Source organism: Halichoerus grypus, chromosome 2 (assembly GCF_964656455.1).
Source record: "Halichoerus grypus chromosome 2, mHalGry1.hap1.1, whole genome shotgun sequence".
NCBI classification, from domain to species: Eukaryota; Metazoa; Chordata; class Mammalia; order Carnivora; family Phocidae; genus Halichoerus; species Halichoerus grypus.
The window spans coordinates 188,787,608-188,815,112 of NC_135713.1; the positions used below are offsets into that span (position 1 = coordinate 188,787,608).

General features: G+C 41.3%; 1 protein-coding gene across 2 annotated transcripts in view; it reads right to left on the bottom strand.

The window, feature by feature from the left end:
* The window catches only part of KRTAP16-1 (keratin associated protein 16-1), a 53,664-nt gene that overhangs the window by 12,430 nt on the left and 13,729 nt on the right, over positions 1-27,505 (bottom strand). The window contains exon 2 of one of the 2 annotated variants that reach the window (XM_036069195.2): positions 24,606-26,746. The exons of the other annotated variant lie outside the window; for it this stretch is intronic. Coding sequence (XP_035925088.2) covers positions 25,006-26,436 — 1,431 coding nt within the window. The 5' untranslated portion in view covers positions 26,437-26,746 and the 3' untranslated portion in view covers positions 24,606-25,005. Of the gene's footprint in view, positions 1-24,605; positions 26,747-27,505 lie in introns of those variants that run through there. 2 annotated transcript variants of the gene reach the window in all.

Consider the following 27,505-nt stretch of genomic DNA (forward strand, 5'->3'; position numbering starts at 1 on the left):
GACTGAATGACACACTGGACCAGATGGACTTCACAGGTATGTTCAGAGCATTTCATCCTAAAACAATAGAATACACGTTTTTCCTGAGTGCACATGAAACATTCTCCAGAACACATCACATACTGGGTCACAAATCATGTCTGAACCAGTACCGAAAGACTGGGATTATTCCCTGCATATTTTCAGACCACAATGCTTTAAAACTTGAACTCAATCACAAGAGAAAATTTAGAAGAAACACAAATACATGGACATTAAAGAGCATCCTATTAAAGAATGAATGGGTCAACCAGGAAATTAAAGAACGTTAAAAATTCATGAAAATGGAAACATGACAGTTCAAAACCTGTGGGATGCAGCAAAGGCGATCCTAAGGGGGAAATATATAGCAATACAAGCCTCTCTCAAGAAACAAAAAAAGTCTCAAATACACAGCCTAACCTTACACCTAAAAGAGCCAGACAAAGAACAGAAAATAAAGCCTAAATCCAGCAGGAGAAGAGAATTGGATTAGATTAGAGCAGAAATCAATGAAATAGAAACCAAAAGAATAGTAGAACAGATCAACAAAACTAGGAGATGGTTATTTGAAAGAAGTAATAAGATTGATAAACCCCTGGCCAGACTTACCAAAAAGAAAAGAGAAAGGACCCAAATAAATAAGATCATAAATGAAACAGGAGAGATCACAACCAATACTGAAGAAATACAATTATAAGAACATATCATGAGCAACTCTATGCCAACAAATTAGACAATCTGGAAGAAATTGATGCATTCCTAGAAACATATAAATACCAAAACTGAAACAGGAAGAAATAGAAAACCTGAACAGATCCATAACCAGCAAGGAAGTTGAAGCAATAGCCAAAAATCTCCCAACAAACAAGAATCCAGGACCAGATGGCCTCCCAGTGGAATTTTCCAAACCTTTATTATTTTTTTTTCAAAGCCTAATTACCCAGATCAGCCTACCCAGGAAGGTGACCTTTTATTTTTTTTATTTTTTTTCATTATTATGTTCAGTTAGCCAACATGTATTACATCATTAGTTTTTGATGTATTGTTCAATGATTTATTAGTTGCATATAACAATAGCCAAACTGTGGAAGGAGCCAAGATGTCCTTCAACAGATGAGTGGATAAAGAAGATATGGTTCATATATTCAATGGAACATTACTCAGCCATCTACCAAACATTTAAAGAATTAATACCTATTCTTCTGAAGCTGTTCCAAAAAATAGAAATGGAAGGAAAACTTCCAAATTCTTTCTATGAGACCAGCATTCCTTGATCCCAAAACCAGACAAAGACCCCACCAAAAAGAACTACAGACCAATATCCTTGATGAACATGGATGCAATATTCTCACCAAGATACTAGTCAGTAGGATCCAACAACACATTAAAAGGATTATTCACCACGACCAAGTGGAATTTATTCCTGGGCTGCAAGGGTGGTTCAACATATGCAAATCAATCAAAGTGATACACCACATTAATAAAAAGAAAGGGCAAGAACCGTAGGATCCTCTCAATAGATGCAGAAAAAGCATTTGACAAAATACAACATTTCTTTCTTGATTAAAACTCTCCACAGTGTAGGGATAGAGGGAACATACCTCAAGATGATAAAAGCCATAAATGAAAAGCCCACAGTGAATATCATTCTCAATGGGGAAAAACTGAAAGCTTTCCCCCTAAGGTCAGAAGCACAACAGGAAAGTCCACTCTCACCACTGTTGTTCAACATAGTACCAGAAGTCCTAGTCTCAGTAATCAGACAACAAAAAGAAATAAAAGGCATCCTTGGGCACCTGGGTGGCTCAGTTGGTTAAGCGACTGCCTTTGGCTTAGGTCATGATCCTGGAGTCCTGGGATCGAGTCCCACATCGGGCTCCCAGCTCGGCGGGGGCTCTGCTTTTCCCTCTGAGCCTCTCCCCTCTCATGCTGTTTCTCTCTCTCTCACTCTCTAATAAATAAATAAATAAAATCTTAAAAAAAAAAAAGAAATAAAAGGCATCCAAATTGGCAAAGAAAAAGTCAAACTTTTACTCTTTTTTTATGTTGTTACTCACCATACATTACATCATTAGTTTTTGATGCAGTGTTCCATGATTCATTGTTTGCGTATAGCACCCAGTGCTCCATTCAGTACGTGCCCTCTTTAATACCCATCACCAGGCTAACCCATCCTCCCACCCCCCTCCCCTCTAGAACTCTCAGTTTGTTTCTCCGAGTCCATAGTCTCTCATGGTTCGTCCCCCCTCCGATTTCCGCCCCCTTCATTTTTCCCTTCCTGCTATCTTCTTTTTCTTTTTTTTTTTTTTAACATATAATGTATTATTTGTTTCAGAGGTACAGGTCTGTGATTCATCAGTCTTACACAATTCACAGCGCTCACCATAGCACATACCCTCCCCAATGTCTATCACCCAGCCACCCCATCCCTCCCACCCCCCACCACTCCAGCAACCCTCAGTTTGTTTCCTGAGATTAAGAATTCCTCAAATCAGTGAGATCACATGATACATGTCTTTCTCTGATTGACTTATTTCGCTCAGCATAATACCCTCTAATTCCATCCACATCATTGCAAATGGCAAGATTTCATTCCTTTTGATGGCTGCACAATATTCCATTGTATATATATACCACATCTTTATCCTTTCATCTATTGATGGACATCTTGGCTCTTTCCATAGTTTGGCTATTGTGGACATTGCTGCTATAAACATCAGGATGTACGTACCCCTTCGCATCCCTACATTTGTATCTTTGGGGTAAATACCCAGTAGTGCAATTGCTGGATCGTATGGTAGCTCTATTTTCAACTTTTTGAGGAACCTCCACACTGTTTTCCAGAGTGGCTGCACCAGCTTGCATTCCCACCAACAGTGTAGGAGGGTTCCCCTTTCTCCGCATCCTCGCCAACATCTGTCGTTTCCTGACTTGTTAATTTTAGCCATTCTGACTGGTGTGAGGTGGTATCTCATTGAGGTTTTGATTTGGATTTCCCTGATGCTGAGCGATATTGAACACTTTTTCATGTGTCTGTTGGCCATTTGGATGTCTTCTTTGGAAAAATGTCTGTTCATGTCTTCTGCCCATTTCTTGATTGGATCATTTGTTCTTTGGGTGTTGAGTTTGATAATTTCTTTATAGGTTTTGGATACTAGCCCTTTATCTGATATGTCATTTGCAAATATCTTCTCCCATTCTGTCGGTTGTCTTTTGGTTTTGTTGACTGTTTCTTTTGCTGTGCAAAAGCTTTTTATCTTGATGAAGTCCCAATAGTTCATTTTTGCCCTTGCTTCCCTTGCCTTTGGCGATGTTTCTAGGAAGAAGTTGCTGCGGCTGAGGTTGAAGAGGTTGCTGCCTGTGTTCTCCTTTAGGATTTTTATGGACTCCTGTCTCACATTGAGGTCTTTCAACCATTTGGAGTCTATTTTTGTATGTGGTGTAAGGAAATGGTCCAGTTTCATTCTTCTGCATGTGGCTGTCCAATTTTGCAAACACCATTTGTTGAAGAGACTGTCTTTTTTCCATTGGACATTCTTTCCTGCTTTGTCGAAGATTAGTTGACCATAGAGTTGAGGGTCCATTTCTGGGCTCTCTATTCTGTTCCATTGATCTATGTGTCTGTTTTTGTGCCAGTACCATACTATCTTCATGATGACAGCTTTGTAATAGAGCTTGAACTTCAGAATTGTGATGCCACCAGCTTTGCATTCCTCTAGCTATTCGGGGTCTTTTCTGGTTCCGTACAAATTTTAAGATTATTTGTTCCATTTCTTTGGAATAAGTTGATGGTATTTTGATAGGGATTGCATTAAATGTGTAGATTGCTCTTGGTAGCATTGACATCTTCACAATATTTGTTCTTCCAATCCATGAGCATGGAACATTTTTCCATTTCTTTGTGTCTTCCTCAATTTCTTTCATGAGCATTTTATAGTTTTCTGAGTACAGATTCTTTGCCTCTTTGGTTAGATTTATTCCTAGGTATCTTATGATTTTGGGTGCAATTGTAAATGGGATCAACTCCTTAATTTCTCTTTCTTCTGTCTTGTTGTTGGTGTATAGGAATGCCACTGATTTCTGTGCATTGATTTTATATCCTGCCACTTTACTGAATTCCTATATGAGTTCTAGCAGTCTTTTGGGTTTTCCACATAAAGTATCATATCATCTGCAAAGAATGAGAGTTTGACTTCTTCTTTGCTGATTCAGATGCCTTTTATTTCTTTTTGTTGTCTGATGGCTGTGGCTAGGACTTCTAATACTATGTTGAATGGCAGTGGTGATAGTGAACATCCCTGCCATGTTCCTGACCTTAGGAGGAAAGCTCTCAGTTTTTCCCCATTGAGAATGATATTCGCTGTGGGTTTTTCATAGATGGCTTTTATGATATTGAGGTATGTACCCTCTATCCCTATAGTCTAAAGAGTTTTGATCAAGAACGAATGCTGTACTTTGTCAAATGTTTTTTCTGCATCTATTGAGAGGATCATATGGTTCTTGTTCTTTCTTTTATTAATGTGGTGTATCACATTGATTGATTTGCATATGTTGAACCACCCTTGCAGCCCAGGGATAAATCCCACTTGGTCGTGGTGAATAATCCTTTTAATGTACTGTTGCATCCTATTGGCTAGTATTTTGGTGAGAATTTTTGCATCCATGTTCATCAAGGATATTGGTCTGTAATTCTTTTTGATGGGGTCTGTTCCTGGTTTTGGGATCGAGGTAATGGTGGCCTCATAAAATGAGTTTGGAAGTTTTCCTTCCATTTCTAGTTTTTGGAACAGTTTCAGAAGAATAGGTATTAATTCTTCTTGAAGTGTTTGGTAGAATTCCCCTGGGAAGACATCTGGCCCTGGGCTTTTGTTTGTTGGGAGATTTTTGATTACTGCTTCAATTTCCTTAGTGGTTATAGGTCTGTTCAGGTTTTCTATTTCTTCCTGGTTCAGTTTTGGTAGTTTATACATCTCTAGGAATGCATCCATTTCTTCCAGATTATCTAATTTGTTGGCATAGAGTTGCTCATAATATGTTCTTATAATTGTTTGTATTTCTTTGGTGTTGGTTGTGATCTCTCCTCTTTCATTCATGATTTTATTTATTTGGGTCATTTCTCTTTTCTTTTGATAAGTCTGGCCAGGGGTTTATCAATCTTGTTAATTCTTTCAAAGAACCAGCTCCTAGTTTTGTTGATCTGTTCTACTGTTCTTTTGGTTTCTATTTCATTGATTTCTGCTCTGATCTTTATTATTTCTCTTCTCCTGCTGGGTTTAGGCTTTATTTGCTGTTCTTTCTCCAGCTCCTTTAGGTGTAGGGTTAGGTTGTGTATTTGAGACCTTTCTTGTTTCTTGGGAAAGGCTTGTATTGCTATATACTTTCCTCTTAGGACTGCCTTTGCTGCATCCCAAAGATTTTGAACAGTTGTGTTTTCATTTTCATTGGTTTCCATGAATTTTTTAAATTCTTCTTTAATTTCCTGGTTGACCCATTCATTCTTTAGCAGGATGCTCTTTAGCCTCCATGTATTTGAGTTGTTTCTGACTTTCCTCTTGTGATTGAGTTCTAGTTTCAAAACATTGTGGTCTGAAAATATGCAGGGAATGATCGCAATCTTTTGGTACTGGTTGAGACCTGATTTATGACCTAGGATGTGATCTATTCTGGAGAATGTTCCATGGGCACTAGAGAAGAATATGTATTCTGTTGCTTTGGGATGGAAAGTTCTGAATATATCTGTGAAGTCCATTTGGTCCAGTGTGTCATTTAAAGTCTTTATTTCCTTGTTGATCTTTTGCTTAAATGATGTGTCCATTTCAGTGAGGGGGGTGTTAAAGTCCCCCACTATTATTGTATTGTTGTCAATGTGTTTCTTTGCTTTTGTTATTAATTGGCTTATATAAATTGGCTGCTCCCATGTTAGGGGCATAGATATTTACAATTGTTAGATCTTCTTGTTGGATAGACCCTTTAAGTAGGATATAGTGTCCTTCCTCATCTCTTATTACAGTCTTTGGTTTAAAATCTAATTTCTCTGATATAAGGATTGCCACCCCAGCTTTCTTTTGGTCTTGTTTTTTAATCCAATCTGATAGCCTGTGTCTTTTGATTGGGGCATTTAGCCCATTTACATTCAGGGTAACTATTGAAAGATAGGAATTTAGTTCCATTGTATTGCCTGTAAGGTTACTGTTACTATATATTGTCTGTGTTCCTTTCTGGCCTATGTTGCTTATAGGCTCTCTCTGCTTAGAGGACCCCTTTCAATATTTCTTGTAGGGCTGGTTTTGTGTTTGCAAATTCCTTTAGTTTTTGTTTGTCCTGGAAGCTTTTTATCTCTCCTTCTATTTTCAATGACAGCCTAGCTGGATATAGTATTCTTGGCTGCATATTTTTCTCATTTAGTGCTGTGAATATATCATGCCAGTCCTTTCTGGCCTGCCAGGTCTCTGTGGATAGGTCTGTTGCCAATCTAATGTTTCTACCATTGTAGGTTACAGATCTCTTGTCCTGAGCTGCTTTCAGGATTTTCTCTTTGTCTCTGAGAGTCGTAAGTTTTAGATGTCGGGGTGTTGACCTATTTTTATTGATTTTGAGAGGGGTTCTCTGTGCCTCCTGGATTTTGATGCCTGTTTCCTTCCCCAAATTAAGGAAGTTCTCTGCTATAATTTGCTCCAATATACCTTCTGCCCCTCTCTCTCTTTCTTCTTCTTCTGGGATCCCAATTATTCTAATGTTGTTTCATCTTATGTATCACTTATCTCTTGAATTCTGCTCTTGTGATCCAGTAGTTGTTTATCTCTCTTTTTCTCAGCTTCTTTATTTTCCATCATTTGGTGTTCTATATCACTAATTCTCTCTTCTGCCTCATTTATCCTAGCAGTTAGAGCCTCCATTTTTTATTGCACCTCATTAATAGCCTTTTTGATTTCGACTTGGTTAGATTTTAGTTCTTTTATTTTTCCAGAAAGGGTTTCTCTAATATCTTCCATGCTTTTTTCAAGCCCAGCTAGTATCTTTAAAATCGTCATTCTGAACTCTAGTTCCGACATCTTACTAATGTCCATATTGATTAGGTCCCTGGCAGTCGGTACTGCCTCTTCTTTTTTTTGAGGTGATTTTTTCTGTCTTGTCATTTTGTCCAGAGGAGAATAGATTAATGAGAGAACAAAATGCTAACAGGGTAACAACGACCCCAGAAAAACATACACTAAACAAATCAGAAGAGACCTGAAACTGGAGGAAAAGAAAGAAAAAGAAGAAAAAAGAAAAAAAAATATGATCAAATATGATCAGGCTCATGAACAGATCAGTGCCACACACTAGATTTTGGGCGTATTTTGGTCTGTTAGAAGAAAGTGCCTCCCAAAATTTTAAAGAAAGAAAAACTATATATGTACAAAAATAAGGGTAAATATGATGAAGGGATGGAATATGACTGTAAAGATGAAAATTATAAAAGATTTTATAAAAGGAATTGATAAGAAGTTGTTTGAAAAAAGAAAGAAAGAAGAGAAATTTGAAAAAAAAAAAAAAAGGGAGAGAATGTGATCAGGCAGGAGACTAGAACAAAGCCATACACTAGAGATTTAGGGTATATTTTGGTCTGTTAGAAGAAACTGTATCCCAAAATTTTAAAGAGAGAACAACTTATATATATACCAAAAATAAGGTTTACTACAATGAAGTGATAGAATATGACTCTAAAAATGAAAAATAAAAAAGATTTTTAAAAAAGGGATTGATAATATGTTGGTTGAAAAAGGGAAAAAGAAAATTCAAAAAAATAGAAAAAGAAAAAAAAGAAAATTTAAAAAATTAACTTTGAAAGACTAAAGAATCATGGGGGAAAAAAAGCCATGAATTCTATATGCTGTATTCCCCTAGTGCTGGAGTTCTGCCGTTCTCATTGATTGGTAAACCTGGTCTTGGCTGATCTTGCTGATCTTCTTGGGGAGGGGCCTGTTGCAGTGATTCTCAAATGTCTTTGCCTGAGGTGGAATTGCCCTGCTCTTGCTCTGCTCGCGTTTGCTCTCGGTAGCTTTTGTTCCCTGCAAGCTTTCTGTACAGCTTTGGAGGATGAGCGTGAAAATGGCGGCCTCCCAATCTCTGCCTGGAGGAGCCAAGAACTTGGGACCCCACTCCTCAGTGCACCCCCAGAGAAAAGCAGTCAATCACTCCTGTCTCCCCGGTCTCCGGCCGCACTCCGTGCTCACCCGGCCTGTGACCGAGCATTTCTATCTCTGGCACCCAATCCCATTTGGAGTCTCCAAACCCAGCAGATCCCTGCAGTGCCCTCCCGCACCACTCCCCCCAGGGGAAGAAGGGGAATCTCCCCGGATCTGCCACTTGTTTGGGTCCCTGCTGGAAGAGCAGGGCCCAACTGTGCCACAGATCATGGTTTAGGGCAACCCCAAGCTGAGAGCCCACTCCTCAGCTCTGTCTCTGGAGCTGGCTTCCCTGCCCCAATACCTGGAAGCTCTGCTGCACTCAGGCACCCCCAGTCTTTGTGTGACCCCAAGGGTCCTGAGACCACACTGTCCCAGCGAGGGTTCCACCCCCAGCTTAGCCACTGGAGTGACGTCCCTCAGCGGAGCAGACGTCTACAAGTTCCAATTTTGTGCTCCGCTGTTCTATCACTTGCTGGTAGCCGGCTGAGGGAGGCTCCCTCCCCCCGTGGTCTATCTTCCCAAATATCGCCTCAGATTAACTTCTCCAGACGTCCTACCTTGCAGAAAGTGGTCGCTTTTCTGTTGAGAGATTTGCTGCTATTCTTTTCTTCGATCTCATGTTAAGTTTGTAGGTGTTCAGAATGGTTTGATTCCTATCTAGCTGAATTCCTGGGACCAGACAAAATTTAGGTCTCCTACTCCTCCACCATCTTGCTCCTCCCCCCAAAATTTAGATTATTAAGAGTTGTTCATTGAAATTGACCAGAGAGATGTTCACAACATTTAGTCTCTATGGTGGTTAGAATCCTTTGCAAATGATGACAAGATCTACCAACACAATGATATTCCAGCTCAGTCTTTTCATATTTCTTTAAAAACCATATGCTCAGCCAACTATGGAAAGAGCCCAGATGCCCATCGACAGATGAATGGATAAAGATGTGGTATATATATATTCAACAGAATATTACTCAGCCATAAGAAAAATGAAATCTTGTCATTTGCAACAACATGGATAGAACTAGAGGGTATTATGCTAAGCAAAATAAGTCAGAGAAAGATAATCATATAATTTCACTCATGTGGAATTTAAGAAACAAAACAGATGAACATAGGGGAAGGGAAGGAAAAATAAGATAAAAATAGAGAGGGAGGCAAACTATAAGAGACTCTTAACTATAAGAAACAAACTGAGAGTTACTGGAGAGGAGGTGGGTGGGGGGATGGAGTAACTGGGTGATGGGCATTAAGGAGGGCACTTGATGTAATTAATGAGCACTGGGTGTTATATGCAGCTGATGAATCACTAAATTCTATCCCTAAAACAATAATACACCATATGTTAACTCAACTGAATTGAAATTTTTTTTAAAATTTTTAAGGCTTAATTTATAAATCTGACATAGTTGCAAACATAATGGACATCGAAGTTCAAATATAAGCCTTTTGTTTTTGATTCTCCCATCCCTCGACATGTTGGTATTTGTGCTATCGGTCCCCTCCCCTCCCTTTTCCCAGTCCTTTAGTGGACTATCCCTAGACTGAGCTACCCACAGAGGCTCCACTGCTCTTGGCTTCTGCCAGACCCATGAATCAAACCCATGATTTTAGGTCACCCTCATATTTTTTCCTCCAGTCACCCTATTGCTAAGAACTTAGGGGAAGAACTAAAAGGGTGTACTAAAAATGTGCCTGTTTACCAATGTTAATGGAAACTGAGTGTACAGGGCAGGCTGTGTCCAATCTCAAAACAGACACAACTCTTTCTTCCCAATCTCACCTCCTGACAGCATGAAAACCTCTTGATAAGAGGCCATTTCTAGGAGGTGTAGAATCTGGTGTTAGTAATGAAGGATAGTGGGAAGAAAGACAGGCAGGGACAAGGCTTCCCTCTCCAAGAGGAAACCACCCTTAAAAGGATTTTACACCACCCTGGAACGAGCCCTCCACCCTTTCCCATGTGAACAACTACCTGATAGGTAGATGAGCATGTGGACAAAAACCTGATTGTGCGACAGGGTTAACCAGATTAAAATAGCCCACCAACAAACCCATAAAAACCCCTAGACTTAAAAATTCCAGTGGCAACCCTCTTGGGTCCCCTCCCTCTTTGGAAGCTTTGTACTATCACTCAATAAATTTTGCTTTACTATCGCTTTACTTTGCTGCCCACCACTCTTCATCTGATCTATCTCTTCATTCTTTGAACTGAACTGACCAAGAACCATGGACACTAAAGGAAAAGAAGTCCTGCACCATTAGCTCTCCCAGGCCTTGTCTTTTGAGGATCCTTGATTTACACACCATAAAGGTCTATTATCAGACTCTTCCTCCATGTCCAGAATATAAATCCAAAGAGCCTAAATTGTATAGTGAGAACTCAGTAAGGGAAGAATGCATGCTTCACTCATCCTTTATTACCTCTGTGTTTGCAAGGGTTGTAACCTGTCCCTGGCCAGAAAGCCTTCGGGCCCTCTTTCTAAACAAAAGCATTCTTCATCCAAGATAAGGGCCTACTGAAAACTAAACTCTTCAGTTTCATTCAGATTCTTGCTTGGGACAAAGATTGAGATGAAAAGGGACAAATGAGGTTGATTCTTAGCAAAGTCAACCCAGTTCTTCTGAAGCACTTCCCTGTAATTGACCAATGGTGAGAAATATAGCAAAGCATAAATATACTTAATGTATAAAATGAACAACTGAGACTAAAAAAAAAAAAAAACAGTATTTTTCCCCCACAAAAATAGGCGACTATAAGAAGACATAAGACTTCATTTAAAATCCACTTTTAAAATTATAATTATGACATAAGAAAGGAAGGCCTCTCAATATTATGTATGTAAAAGATCACATTTGAATGGTATTGTGCAGAAAGAAAATTACAAATAGGGATTGGTGGCCCCAAATGGGTGTAAACGGTATGGAGAAAATCTAGTTTCTCCAAATGAGTTCTAGTTTCTTAACCTTAGACAAATTACCTCTCAAAATACTGAGACACCTTCCAAGTGAGAACCCGAACCCTTATTGGTAATATTTGAAAATCTGAAAAATCATAGGGAATCTAAGACAAAGAGACTAGATGGGTTTAAGCATCAGAGATAATTTTCATACAGTCTGAGCTGATGGAAATAAGAAATAGTCTCTCTGGGGATGAAGTGAACATCCCAGCATTTGAAATATATGTACCAGGATTTGAATATAAGAGCTGTTTTAGCTTGCTGATCCTTAAAATAACTTATAATGTCCTTGAAGACTTTGAACAATCTATATCTCTGCTATTGCACAATTAGCTATTATACAGTAGGGAATTTATTGTTGTTGGTTGTTGTTGTTGCTGTTTGTAATATCATTTATAGGGTTTTCTGTATTTCAAATTATTGAGTCATCCTGTTTAGTGCCTGAATTGCTGCTTCCTCCTCCTCTTTAAACCTGTAAATATTAACTTCATTTATACAAATCCATCCCAAGAAAGGTACGCCTGGTGCATCCATGACTGTTGGACATTCTTGCATTGAGTGACTTGCTCTTTCTTCCCCCTCTTTACTGGTAGTTCAGTTTAGTGGAGTTGACTCCTTTCCTGATGGTTTGAAATACTGTAAAATGGGCTATTTATGCTTATTCCTCTGATGAAATATGTTACGAGGGAAATAACAGGATTTGATTTAAGAAAACACACCCTTGGGGTGCCAGGGTGGCTCAGTTGGTTAAGTATCCAACTCTTGATTCAGCTCATGTCATGATCTCAGGGTCATGAGATCGAGTCCCACATCAGGCTCCACGCTCAGCAGGAAATCTGCTTGAGGAGACTCTCTCTCCCTCTCCCTCTGCCCCTCCCTGCCTCTAAAATAAATAAATAAATCTTCAAAAAAAAGAGAGAGAACACATCCTAGTCTTTATTGCCCTTGCCAAGAAGTTGGGCTTTATGGCTACTAGTGATAGTTTGGGTTTAGCTAATAAGTGTCATTAGAAATTGTTTATGCATAAAATTCTCCATCCCCATCCTCCATCCCTGCTGACTATCCTAATAATTGGTTAATTTTCCACCTCTAAAATGTCTTCCTTTCACATTTCTTTGTTGTGTTTATAATTTGTTTTCTACCCATTATGGTCATTTGAATTGTTTTCTTTGCAAGTAAGGCATTTCCAAGTTGATCACCTAAAACTTGGCTCATTTCGCATATCTTTTTGTGACCTAGATTACATGTAGTGTGTCCTTCATAAGCTCTTACATTTAGAGGGCATATTACATTTTATAAAATTCTTTCACATCTATTCCCACACCACTCAGATAAGAGGCCACATTTTAAGACATTGGGCTAAGATTACAGACCCCATCCAGGGCTGCCTTAGAGTGTAAGTAAGTGGCCCTCTAAAGAGCAACACTCTGACTTTGTTTGCAAAAACTCTGGACTATTTATCATAAAGTCACTATCATCAAATATTTCTCCAGCTCCAGCTAGATTCAGGGCATTGCCAAGAAGTTTCTGAGAAAGTAGATTTTCAGAGGAAACCCACTTCCTGAAGTCATGGGACTATTGTTTAAGACAAACCCCTTTATGTGGGCAAACTGGTGAGATCAACAAAAATGCTTCTTTTATTTTTCTTCCATCTTTCAAACTGGGAAAACAACCAACCCTCTGTAAAGGGAAAGAGAAATCCAAGATTAGGGCAAAATAATCAGAAATCAGTAGTTTGTTCCAGGGAGCAGGATTTGGGTGGGATGGGATACTGAGGGACCCGGGCTTTCCATTTTTTGTTCATACATTGTTTTCCCCCCAAGCATGAGATATTTTTATCGTAAAAGAAAAATGAAGATTGTAATGTTTCCTTCTGAACCAAAGGGGGAAACCCTGCAACAATAAGAGAGAGAGAGCAAGAGATTTTAATTCCTTTCAATCTGAATAAAGAGACTACAACTACCAAAAGGAGTTTGATATGAAGTAAACTCCTCAGTATGATGCTGCTATTTTTTTTTTTTTACATAATGCATTCATATGCACCCCTCACCCAACTAATGAGCTGTCAACATGTTCGTATCTGACAAGGAAAATCCGGGCTTATAAAAAGGGTCTATTCTCCTTAGTTCATGTTGAGACCCAGGAATGAAATAAGATCTGAGCCCTGCCTCTGCAGTGTAGCACAAAGAATGTGAGGTTATCCTAGAAAGACTCTTACCTGGTATCTGTCTTTTCAGACAAGGGGGAATAATCAAATTGGAAAAAATGACTAAACATTTATAAGGACAACTAGATTTTACAAGCACCTAGATTCTCTAGGTACATTCATGTCACTGTATGCTATGCACATAATGGCCCAGAGCACCAAAAAACTGGAAGTAAAACACACATTGATATTTGAGGAATCTTAAAGAAAAAGTAATGCTAAATGTGTTGAGACAAGCAAATGCCATTCTATTTTCAAATTTCTGTAGACCATACATATGTAAGTTTGATCTTGCCTCAAAAAAAAAAAAAAAGATCCTTTGTGAACCCCTAGAGAAAGAGAGAACACAGGACCACTTAAACCAAGTCATGTCAAAGAATTTAATTTTCTTTTTTTGCTAGATTAGTTGGTCAATGAAATTCAGTAGAACATGAACCTGGATATCAACAGGATAATTGAAAAGGACTCTTAACTTATGAGAAGAGTGCAGAAGCATGGACTGAATGGCATATGCCAAGATACACTCATTTCCAATGACAGCATCTCACTTCATACAATAATAATAAACACTTGACCCCAAATTCAAGCTTAGATTCTGGATAAGAGATGTACTAGAGGGGCAGTTAAGCAGACCACTTGGGGCAGATCCACTGGGTAGTATTTTTTGCAGATACTCAAAGCATGTGGAGGTTTCTAAGGAGGAAGCACTATGGTTAACTCAGACGTAAATTAAAGAGCCATATATCTGAAGTTGGTATTAAAGATGAACCTGAAGAACTCTCTCTTCCTTGCAATGGCAGTAAGGACATCAGTATTAATGGGATAGGAATATGAACTTAGCAACAGGCATGCCAAGGCAGGAGCAGGGGATATCAATAAAGGGACCAAGAAACCACTTGAGGAGTGACAGAAGTGGCCCCTACAGGAGGACAGATGCACTCTCACCTCACTTAGTCACTCAAATCCCAGAAAATTTCCTAGTGGGGGCTGAGATAGCTAACTTAGAGAATAGTATTTAATTACATCATCAGGCAGACATTATCCAAGGGGAAAATGAACTATACTCAAAAGAGTAAGATGATTTCTCCATATACTGGGCTGGTTAGAAAATAACTAGATCTTGACTTAGGTTCTGATCATGCCCTTTTTAAAGGAATATTGAATAATTTAAAAGTGTCTTGAGGAGAGCAACTATCCTGGGGATGGAACTGGAATTCAAATCACATCATAAAGAATGGAGGTATCTATGGGGCGCCTGGGTGGCTCAGTCGGTAAAGCGTCTGCCTTTGGCTCAGGTCATGATCTCAGGGTCCTGGGATCGAGCCCCACGTCGGGCTCCCTGCTCAGTGGCGAGCTTGCTTCTCCCTCTCCCTCTGCCTGCTGCTCTCCCTGCTTGTGCTCTCTCTCTCTTGCAAATAAATAAAATCTTTTAAAAAAAAGAAGAAGAAGAAAATAATGGCAGTATCTGGTTATAATTATCTCAGAGAAAAGATATTTGGGAGAAAGGAATGCCCCAGTGTGTCTGAATATGGAAATATCTATCTGCAGAAGACATAGCTTCTGTTGGCATTATGGAATCAAGGAACAAGAACAATCATGGGAACTATGAATATTAATTTAGGCAAAAATAAGTGAAAACTCACTCCTGGAGCTGCCCAGAGAAGCAGTGTTTCCTTGGGAAGTAGAGCATCCCATTCTCTGAAGATGGTCAAACATAGACTCAAATAAAAGTTAATAGGGATGTCACAGAATGATTGTATAAATAAATGGATAATTTGGCCAACTGATTGGCAAGATTACTTAAGCTATTAAGATTTGATGAAGTCCATGATCATTTAGGTGTCATTGCCCTGAATTTTGACCAAGGCACTTTTCAGAGTAGAAAACCTACTTCTCACAGTGGCTTTGCCACTAACAATATCATTCTTCCTTTTCCTTCTTCAAAAACTTTAGTTGCTTTGAAGTTCACACCATCAGATTTACTGCCATTATCCTTCCTTTTGGATAATTTCTCTCTTTTGTTTCACAAGTCTATAGATCTAGAAGGAGTGTACTTTGGAACTATACTTAAGGGGTCACACCCAAGGAGATTCATCCACACTTGGGCCTAATTTCAGTGATGAGATTCTGGACTTTGAGCTTATGGTGTAATAAGATGAGAGGTGGGAGGACTGTAGTAGTGAGTAAGTATATTTATTATGTGGATCACTGGGGGCTAAAAAGCAGAGTGTAGTAGGCAGCCTTTAAGATGACTACCAATTATCCCACCTCCTAGTATTCATGTCTTTGTGCAATGCCTTTCACTTGAGTGTGGGCTGGATTTACTGACTTGCCTCTAGTGAAGAGAGTACAATGAATGTGGTGGGATGTCATTTCCAAGATTAGGCTGTAAAGGAACTGTGACTTTCATATCAGGTGCGCATTCTCTCCCTCTTGGAACCCTTGCTCTGGGAGAATCCAGCTGCTAGGCCATGAGGACTATCAGCTAATGTATGGAGAAGCCCATGTGGCAAGGAAATGATATATCTGGCCAACGGCTGGTGAGAACCTATAGCCTGCCAAAGCCACGTGAGTGAGCTTGGAAGTGAATCCTTCCCTAACCAAGTCATGAAATGACTGAAGCCCCAGCCAACATCTCAACAACTACCTCATAAAAGAACCTGAACTAGACATACCTAGCTAAGCCACACCTAGATTTCTAAACCACAGAAACAGTGAGATAATAAATGTTTGTTGTTCTAGGCCACTAACTTTTGGGGTCATTTGTTATGCAGCAATAACTACTATAATGAAACAGATCGTGTATCAAAATGCAATAAAACACATTTATTCTTAATTCTTAATAATAAATTATATTAATTATTGATATAAATCTTAATTCTTGGTTTTAAAAATGTCATTCTTAAAAGCAATAGCGAAGGAAAAAAGAAAATTGGGTAATTTTACATTGTATATGTAAATTCTTAAATTTCCAAACCCTACTGCTAATATTAAATGCTTTGTAAATATTAGTCATTGTTTATGTGTTTATATAAATAGTACCGGGGAGGGTTGTATCTGAGAAGCGAAGAAGGTAAATGTTTCAGAGCTGGAGACGTGTACAAAAGGGACTTCAACTTTATCAATAATGTTTTACTTCAATTATGTTTTTTAAAGATCCAAAGTAGATATAAGAAAATGCCCATTCTGAGTGGTGGGTGTTTGTAATATTTTTCTCAAAACTTCCCTGTATTTTGCTCCCCCATTTGGGACCTAAGTGTAAATAAAGATTTATTTGTAAGCATGTTCAGGCTTGGCAGAACATTGTTTATAATAGGAGGTTCAGATGTTTTATGGACAAGTCCTAGCAAACCTGAAAGGAGCCAATAAATGCTCTGTTATTTAAACTGTTGCCAAGTATGGAAGAGGTACATGGTTTCCCAGTACACCTTTTACACTTGCCATGTTTAAAATGTTCAGTTTGCATGTTGGCAGGTACCCAGTACAACAGAGAAATCCACAATTGGTAATGTAAAAAAAAAAAAAAAATTAACATACATAGAGATGGGTTTTTACTATTGCAAAATGAAATTTGAAATTCCGCTATGTCAAGAATTTTGGTATTAGTAAACAAATTATTTGAGGAGATATAATTCCTTAAATCTATAAAGTAAGAAAGTGTTGACAGTTCTGTCCAGGACTGAGGTAAGAGGCATCACACTTTCCAGAGCCTCATTCTTCCTCAGGCATGACTGAAATCTCCATGGAAGATGTGGAGAGAGAATTTAAATGGGGTATCCATCAAAATGTCATTTCTAGAAGACATTCCATCTATGGTAATTCTTTTGCAATATCAAGGTCCCTCTCTTCTTCCTGTTTTTAATTTTCTTTTCGGACTTCAGTTGCAAATAATTGAGTTAATTATATTCCTTATGGCACATTACCACTTCTTGTCCTTGCAAGATCTATGTCCTATATTTTTCTTTATGTACTTATATACCAACTAATTTAATTCCTACTCTCCTTATGCCCCATTATCTTCCTATAGGCAACTATTTTATTTTCTTTAAGGTGTATTCTCTAGCAAACAGCCTTTAGACTTCATCTTCACTGTCAGCTCTCCTTGATATCTAACCTGCTGGCCCACACTACAGATTTGGACATATCAGCCTCCAAAATCACACAAGAAAATTCCTTTGATTACATCTCTTTATATATATCCTATTGGTTCTCTCTGGAGAACCAGACCAAAACAATACCTCATGGAAAGAATCACCTCTTGCTGTCTACCCACTCTCCTAGTGATGGACACAGATTTCCTTTAAAATCTATATTATCACAGAAACATGAGCAGCCTCAAATGTGTCCCCTTATGGACCCATATAAGAATGTTCTGAGTTTCAGACCTAAATCATTTCACAGACCCAGAGCCTTTGATTAAAGGGGAAGCCAGATCCCCTTGAGGAAGGATTCTGCATAATTGCTACAAATACATTCTGCAAACCTCCCTCTAATCTTTCCCCAAAAGAAAACCAGTCCAACCATCTCCTAAATGTTTAGATTTGATAATTACATAGTAGGAACATTCAGTGAGATGTTTCCTTAGATTAGTTATTTTTAAAACTGCCTCTTAAAATGTCAAAAACATAAGCAAACAACAGACAAAAATTTCTAATTTTACATTTTATTTAAATGGTCCATTAAGTGAACTGATCATTAAAACTAGTGTTAAGGGGTGCCTAGGTGGTGCAGTCAGTTGGGTGTCCCAACTCGTGGTTTCGGCTCAGATTGTGATCTCAGGGTTGTGGGATCTGGCTCTGCACTCAGCGCAGAGTCTGCTTAGGACTCCCTCTCCCTCTGCCCCTGCCTGCTAGCTCTTTCTCTCTCTCTCTCTGGAATAAATATATCTTTAAAAAGAAAAAAAAACACAATAGTGTTAAGTTAATCAACCTTAGCTATTCTCAATGGCCAAAAACCTTAGTTTATTTTAGTCTGAGGCCTCCCTAGACCATTTCTGTCTTTGGCTTCCCAAGTCCGTTCACTGTGGGGAAATGAAGCCCACTCAACTCAAAAGAGCTTTTGGTGATATAAAGATTGGAAGCCAAGGGGTTGTTTCTCATTTCTCCCTTCCAATTTGAGCATCTATAATTGCGGACACCAGCCACCCTTGCAGACCAAGGCGGACCCACTAACTTAGAGGGCCCAAGGTCATCATGTTCAAATGTGATCTGAAGGAAATCTATGTAGGGGTGTATTGAAAGGAATGAAAGCATTCTGAGAGTTTTGTTCATTATGCTTAACCACTCACATTTTTATTAGCAGTTGGCATCAAAGGAGTCTTTTTAAAGACTGGGCAACATCAAAAGAAAGAAAAACTGGAGAGAAGGCTTTGCTGAGGTGAAATTAATTGACAACATGAGGAAATGCAAGGCGTAGTGTGGACCATGCTTGCAGAAAGGTTCTCCTTGATGAAGAAAGATCTCTTAGTGGCTGGACAAATCCCCTCATCAGCACCTGGAGAGAACGTGGGGCTGGACTCAGAATGAAGTTACCACACAGATAGCATTTGCACTCAGCCAGAAGAGGTCCCCACAGGGTGGCAATGCACTTGCAGATAGTGGCAGACCTCAGAGGAGGTGTGAAGGGTGCTGCATCAGTGAAGTGTTTCCTTACAGAAGTTGGACTCGTGACTGGGTGTCAGGAAGTTGGCGAGCAGGTGCTGGTCTTGCAGAGACTTGGGGCAGTTGGTTGAAAGCAATTGCAGCCACTGCTGGATGATTTGCCTAAACCTGTCACACAGCAAGCTGGTTGGCAGGAAGGGGATTCGCGGCCACCTTGGTTGCAGGAAGTGGATCCATCACAAGTTGGTTGGCCAGAAAGCACTGTGCCACAGGAAACTCGTTTGCAAGGGTTCTTTACAAAACATGGGAGCTGGCAGTTAGCCACTGGCTGGCAGATGAGGGATATGGAAGGTGCTGGTTGGCAGTGAAGTGGCTGGCAAGGGGAGGACACACAGCATGTAGGATTGCAAGAACTGAACACAGAAGTTGATGGCTGGCAGGGAACCAATTGGCAAGTCTTGAAAATGTAGCAGATGGGTTGGTAATAAGTTGATTTGCAGAGCTGATCTTCACCATTAATGGGCTGACATGAACCTGGTTGGCGGCAAGTTGGCTGGCATGGACTAGCTGCACAGATGGTTGGTGGGCAGGAATTTTCAATACAGGAAGTTACCTCAGAGCAGGATGGCTGGCAGGACCTAGTGTCACAGCAGATCGATTGGCCACCAGCTGCCTGACATGATCCGGACACAAAGACAGGTTCTTGGCAGGAGCTTTGCTGGTCGAGGCTGGATTCACAGCAGTTTGCCTGACAACTGGTAGATTCCGAGCAGGAGGGTTGGCATGAGCTAACCAGACAAGCAGACTGACCAGTGCCAGATTCATAGCATGCTGTGCAGGAGCAAATGGGTTGGCAGACAAAACCAACGCAAGAAGTTGCTGGAAGGCAGGTAGGTTGGCAAGAAGCAGGTTCACAGCCAGTTGGGGCACTGTTGGATGGCTGACGGTTTTCTTGGCATGTGACCAATTGCCATGTTCTGCTCCGGCAGGAACTAGGCAAACAGATACCATTTCGGAAGCCACCACCATTTGAACACATGAAAGTGGGCACAGCTGGAATGGCCATGATGGTTCTGGGACAACAGCTGTCCCCCACGGCACTGCTGTTAACCTTGCTAGGAAGTTGCAAACTCAGTATACCTGAGTGTGAAAGACATCTACTATATGGGGGCTTTTATAGTCCTTCACTAGGGGTGTTGGTACAACTTAGAGCATCTTTCCTTGTTATTGTTTCTACTCATTTGCCTACAAACATCTGATTAGCAGGCTTCAGGAGCCTGGATAGATATTGTCCCCACTTTAAAAACTTGTCTGTTGAGTTGAGAGTTTTCTTTGCAGAGTTTGGATTCCTTGATGCTGTTCCTGCTCTGGGATGACCTGTCTCTTTTACAGGTTGTTCTCCAGCCTCCCTGAAGCAGGGCTTTCCCTGAACTAACCTCTCATCAGGAGGCCTCATCCCAGCCAAAGCAACCTGCTCTTCCTCGAGGAATGCCGTTCTGCACCATTTAGACAATCAGGAAATGAAGCCTTGACCTAGTTGAAAGAGGGTGATGTCTGAGATGGCAAACAGAAAATCAGGCAGTGCATCCCAAAGGCACTTCAATGTCTCCACTTCTTTCTAGAACCTTCCCATTTGGTTTTCCTGAAACTCAGTTTTATTAGTACCACTAATAATAGCAGTAGTAGTAGTAGGAATGGCTTCCATTCCATTTATAGCATACTTACTATACACCAAGTCCTTGACTGTATTTTTCATTGAATCTTGCGATGACCCTAGGTAGTAGGTGTAATACTCACTACTACAGCAAAACTAACTCAGAGGGTTTAAATCCTGAATTCCCAAAATTATGCAAGTAATAAAAGTTTGAAATAAGATCCAAACCTAGTTTGGGCTGACCCCAAAACCTCTGATCTTAATTATCTGTTAGACCTCCTGACTTTGGAGTGGAAGAGAAAGACTGTAATATAGTGATTGAAGACTGACATTTGTATAGCAGTGCACTGACTCATGGGCAGGTGGCCCAGGCCCCATGCTGGGGACCATTCATCCACTCCAGTGACTGGATTAAACTGGTATGAGTACTTACCTCTACTTATCCATACACCCAAACACAATCTTTTAATTTGGAAATTTTAATAACTGCAAGATATTTTGCCAAGAATTAAATCATATTACAGAGTTCACAACATATAAATTCTATAAATATAAAACTACATCCAAAAGTGATATAAGGACATCACTGCAAAGTAATTTTAGTGTTAAATCACCCTCTTCAAAGAGGGACTTAGGAGGCGTTGGTTGTCCTAATTCTTCCCCTCTTTCTCTGGGCTCATCCTGGCTCTGTATCATCAGACCACTTCAGCATCCCACACTGGTCCATGGTTTACACCAGAGATTCACAACAGAATAGAAAGATCATGGCCTTGGGATCCCAACGGGGCTAGTGTCATTTTCTGGCTCTGCTGCTAACTCACTCTGTGGGACGTGTCAGGTCATTACCCAAGTATTCAAAGTACTAAGAGTTTATCTATTAACCACATTGCTATTGCTCAGGTTATTTTTATTTTTATTAGCTGCCTCACAATTACTGAAAATGCTGGAAATTCTGGAAGGTACTTTTCAAAGTACCAGCTAAAGAATACCTTCTCCTTGGCACCCTCCTCCTCACCCTCATTTTAAAAGGAAGAGAAATTTTTCTGATCAGAATGATGCCTGGGAAATCCTCAGCCTTGTCATTAAAATACCTTTATTCTACCTTTGCTTTTTGTGTTATAGCACCAATCACTCCTTTTGCCATCCAACTCATCACTAATCATTTTGGCACCTTGCAAACTGCAAGGATCACTGCACTCTGTTTTATTCCTGTCTACATCCCAGAGCTCTCATCTTTCAGAAGAAATACTTTTGTTCTTACCAAATAGGTCAGTCATAATGGGAACATGAATATATTTGAGAAACCATGTCAACTTCAACCTGAAAAAGGTGTCAATGTCCTATACTCATACATACCACTTTTATTGTTTTAAAACAATCAATTTTTACATCCATTTTTCTCCGATTCTGTTCTTGCCTTTCTTCCTCCTAAAGAAACTTCTCAAGTTGTTGGTAAAGGGTACAAACTCTCAGCTATAAGATGAGTATGGTCTGAGGATCTAATATATAACATAGTCACTCTAGTTAATAATACTGTATTGCATAACTGAAACTTGCTAAGAGAACTTAAATGTTCTCACACTCCTCCCTCCCAAAAATATGAGGTGATGGATGTGTTAATTAATTAGATGGGAGGAATCTTATGGGGCATATGTATATCAAATCATCACAGTTTGCACTTCAAATATCTTACAATTTTGTCAATTATACCTCAATAAAGATGAAAAAAATGTCTCAATAGGGACGTCTTTCATTTTGCTGCGGTTCAAGGCACTAAAGGTACCTGGTGTATCACCAAGGGCTGTTGTGATCACATCAAGAAACATGATGATGCATAAAAAAACACAGACTTTGGACAGAACCGTGTGTTCTGTATGTTACATGTATTTACATGGTATGTTACTTTTGTATGTTTCTTACTCCCTGTGGCTATCCTAAATTCCGTGTTTAGCATTCCCTTGTGCATATATATAAGGTATATATTTGTGTGTATGTGTGTGCATATGTGCACATGTATGTATACTCATACATACATGTATGCATGTGTGGAAGGTGTTGTTTTTGAGCTTTATAAACATATATGTGGTCTTGAGGCTTTTTCTATCAGCTCTACTCTGGTCAGGTTCACCACTGTTTTGCATATGGCCATTGTCCAGTTGTGGGGTTTTGGGAGGGGGGTTTAAGATTTTATTTATTTATTTGTCAGAGGAAGAGAGAGCACAAGCAGGGGGAGCGGCAGGCAGTGGGAGAAGCTGGTTCCCTGCTGGAGCCCAACGTGGGACTAGATCCCAGGACCCTGGGATCATAACCTGAGCCAAAGTCAGATGCTTAACTGACTGAGACACCCAGGTGTCCCTGTCCAGTTGTTTTCACTGCAGCATAGTATTTATTGTGTGAATATACCACAATTTTCTTGTCTCTGTTTATGGGCCCTTGGATTGTTTGTCACTCATATTCATCTTATAAAATAGAGGGAAAGAAATCTTACCTCAAAGAATTGCTATAATTTATATGAATCACTGGGACTGTGCTTGGGACAGAGATTTAAAACCCTGGCCAACTCCTCTTGACTCTATAAGGAGATAGAGATAAATCTCAATGGCCTGATGAGACAGTAACCCTGACACCAATGTGCTGGTTAAGTTCCACCTCTGAGTTCCTCCCTCTGCCACTAACCCAGTGGTTCTCAAACAGGGGCGATTTTTGCCCCTCATCCCCAGGGATGTTTGCTACTGTCTGGAGACATTGTTGATCATCACAATCAGGCAATCAGGATGCTCCTAGCATTTAGTTGGTAAAGTCCAGGGATTCTGCTTAATATCCTACAATTTGAAGGATGGTCCTCACAACAAAGAATTATTCAGCTCAAATGTCAATAACACTAAAGTTGAGAAGCCCTGGTCCACCCCCTCTTGTGCTTAGGATAGCCCAAGCTGCACCTTGAGGACTAGGGATAGCCCTTTATGCCATGCACTAAGTGACTACTTTGAAGACACTCTGTCCTTAGGATTGCAAGGGAGTATGTATGGAGTTTACACAAGGAGTGTGACTTGCAGAGACTAGGAGAACATAAAGTGCAAGGCTGTTTGCAGGGGCTGGGTGTGTAGAAAGTCTGAGAGCAAGTTGGTTGGCAGATGGCAGATGCAGAAGAACCTAGGTGGCAGCAGAGAGGTTGGCAGGAGGTAGATGGGCAGGAAATGGGCTCACAGCACAAGAAATCCAGGTTATCTTCCTTATTGTAAGTGGGACCTCCCACTTGTTTTTATCCCACTGTGAACCCCAAAACCATTGGCTTGCTCCCCAGTCTCCCTATGTCCAAGTCCATGCTCCTTCATTCAGTTCTCCACACCAAGGCCAGAGGGACATTCCAAAACCCAGTGCTCTTCATGTCACTGCCCTGCATATGGCCCCTCGATGCCTTCATGTCAGCCCTGCACCAAACTAAAATGTCTCTGTCTAACATACAAGGCCTGATAGGGCAGGTCACTGTCTACTTAGCTGACCTCAGAGCTCACCTGCCTCCAAGCACACCTCTGCCCAAGCCTCACTAATGAATGGTGTGCTCACAAGCCCCATTCATTTGTATGTTTCCTCTGCCTGGAAAATGCTTCCTTTCTGGTTTTGGACGGGTTAATTCTTATTTGTGCTGAAAGACTCATCTTCAGTATCACATTCCCCAAGAATTCTTCCTTATTTCTCCCCATGCCCTGCTGAGTTCAAACTGCCCTATGCTTGCCTCTCTCCCAGTACTTAGCACAATGCAATGAAGTAACTGTCTCTCTGCCTATCTGTCTCCCCCACCCCCATCCTGATAGTGAGCTCCCTGAGAACAAGGACTGAGACGTTAGTCTGCTCATTCCTACAGCCTAACACAGTTCCTGGCTAACAGCTGTCTAATAAAGCTTGTTGGATAGATGAATGGATAAAGCTGCTCTTGAAGACAAACCAAGTTAGCTGATGAGAATATGACATTAACAGAGCAATGAGAACAGCATGTCACTTTAACTTAGCCACTTTATTGGACAGTTAAATGTCTTTTTCTCATGGAAGGAGTCCCCAAGGAACATGAGTACACCCAGAAAGGGAGCACATGCATGAGGACAGAAAAAACTTAATGCTGGGAAAGGGACTCAAGATGATGTGGTGAAGTAGCTCTTTTCAGCTTGATGGCAGCAACAGGCAGGAACCCAGAATGATCCCCATCTAGGTGCCCAGGGCACCTTCATTTGGACCATTAGGAGACTGACATTTCTGGTGAGTTCTTTGAAGTGTAAGAAGATGGCAAGTGATGGTGCAGAAAGATTCTAAGTAAATCATTGTGAGCTTTGGGGAGGGTACTTAAGGTTTCTCTCTAGCTGGAGGTTTTCTTTGCAGGAATCAGTGGGCTGAGGCCAGATCAGTGGTCAGCAGGCTTGGTGGCAGTAGGCGGGCTGGCTGCGGCTTTACGGGTGGTTGGGCTGGTGGGTTTGGCTTCACTGTGCTGGCAGGGACTGGCATTTGAGACCTTGGCCTTGCAGGATGTTGAGTCAGTGCAATCCGGTTGGCTAGAAGTAGATTTTTTGCAATCCTGTTTACAGGAGTCAGCACAAGGCAGACGGGAGCAGATGGGACGGTAAGAGAGCGAAGTGACACAGGCCGGGCGGCGCAGGATGGAATAGCATGGGCGGTAGCAGGCAGGGCGATAGGAGATGGATGTCATATACGGCTGCCTGTAAGTGATGGGTCCAGAGCAGATTGGACGACAGATTGGGCGGTAAGAAACCGAAGGGGTGCAAGGCTGTTTGCAGGAGCTGGGTATGTAGAAAGTCCGAGAGCAAGTTGGTTGGCAGATGGCAGATGCAGAAGACCCCGGGCGGCAGCAGAGTGGTTGGCAGGAGGTAGATGGGCAGGAAACGGGCTCACGGCAGAGGGACCGGCAGCGTTTGACTATGTAGCAGGTAGGTTGCCGTGGACTGGGCACATAGATACTTGCTGAACAGGGACTGGGCTCAGAGCAGATGGGTTGGCAGATGCTGGACATGCAACAAGAGGGCTCTTGACAAGTGCTGGAGACACAAGGTGGCTCACAAGGGCTTGGAACACAGCAGACAGGGCGAAGACAGACAGGCTCACAGAGCAGAGCCACATAGGGAGCTGACTGGCAGTTGCTGGGCTCTGAGCAAGATGGCTCACAAGGACTGGGGTCAGAGCAGACAGCCTGGCAGCTATTAGCCACAGAGCAGACAGATGGACAGCAGCTAGGTGTGGGGCAGACCGGCTGACAGCAAGCAGGCTCACAGACCGCTGGTTGGCAGGAACTAGGCACAGTGCAGACAGCTGAACAGCAGCTGGGCTCACAGATGACTGGCTGGCAGCAGCTGGGTTTGCACATGATGAACTGGCAGGGAGTGGGTACACAGAGAACTGGCTGGCAGGAAGGGGCCTCACAGCACACAGGTTGGGCGCAGCTGCTCACAGAACAGGAGGGCTCACAGATGGTCGCTTCACAGCCCACAGGTTGGGCACAGCTGCTCACAGAACAGGAGGGCTCACAGATGGTGGCTTCACAGCCCACAGGTTGGGCACAGCTGCTCACAGAACAGGAGGGCTCACAGATGGTCGCTTCACAGCCCACAGGTTGGGCACAGCTGCTCACAGAACAGGAGGGCTGACAGCACTGTGGGCCACAGCTAGATGATCTACACGCACCTTCGCAAGTCACCAGCTGCCATGTCTGGCTCTGGCAGGAACTAGGCAAGCAGACAGGCCCTCCACAGCTCACCTCAGTGGAGCAGAGAGAGATGCCTGGCACAGACGGACATTTCCGAGAACAGCAGTTTCCAGACATGGTGGAGGTGCCTCTGCTCCCTTGTGAGTGCTGAGAGGGGTGCTGCCTGACTGGGGCAGCTCTCTGGGGCCCTCACTTTTATACCCCCTCATCGACATGTGCTGTTTGGAGCCCCTGCATCTTTTCCTCATTGCTGTTTGAGCCAGTTTTCAGAGGAACATCTTATTATGCCAAGCTTTGTTGATCTGGAAGTTGTTTATCTACCCATAAAGAAGCTGTTTGTTTATTGACTTGCTAAATTTGGAATCCTTGGAGCAACAGGTCATCTTGGAATAACCATCATTGCGTTCAAACTGAATGATCTGTGTTTCTGAGCGTCATGAGCAGGGGAAGAAGAAAAGAACTTATAATTTATCCATCTTCTAGTCCTCTGTACCAGGTCCTCTGGGGGACACAGGTGTGCCTACATGAATAGGACCCACTCACCCATTCCCACAGATCTCACTCTCTGGTGGGCATACATTCAAATAAACTCATTGCAATGCTATGGTAAAGTCAACAATAGACATATAGGGATTAGTAGAGGGGAGCAGTGGTGAGCTCTGTGGGAGAGGGGCTATCTGGGCTGGATTTTAAATGACTGCACTTTACAGCAATGGTCTTATTTAAAACCATCAACAATCCCCTGAGATAGGAATTCATCTCTCCCCATTATAGGTAAAGAAGAAGAAAGAAAAGGTTGGAATCAGAAAGTTTAAGTCGCTTGCTAAAGATCCCACCTAGCTTGCCCCCTAATCTAGGGCTGCCCTCCTTCCTTCTCACCATTCTGTCTAGTGTGACCTTTCTTAAGAGACTTTGTCAAACCCACATGTCATAGGCTCAGCCCACTGTGTTGTCCTCCATCCTGTTCAATGAACAGGCCCGCCCCAGACCACTGGCTCTACCTGTCCCTAGAAAGCACTTGACCTAGCCTCTCTGCTTCTCCTCCCTGTGTTCCTTCCACCCACCCACACCTCAAGCATTCAGTGGACCTCAAGAATCCCTCTTGATTTGGGTGATTTTAATAGCTTAAAAGAAAGACACCTCCAAGACCCAAAGGATAAAGAGGGAAGACAAGAGATCTTTTGCA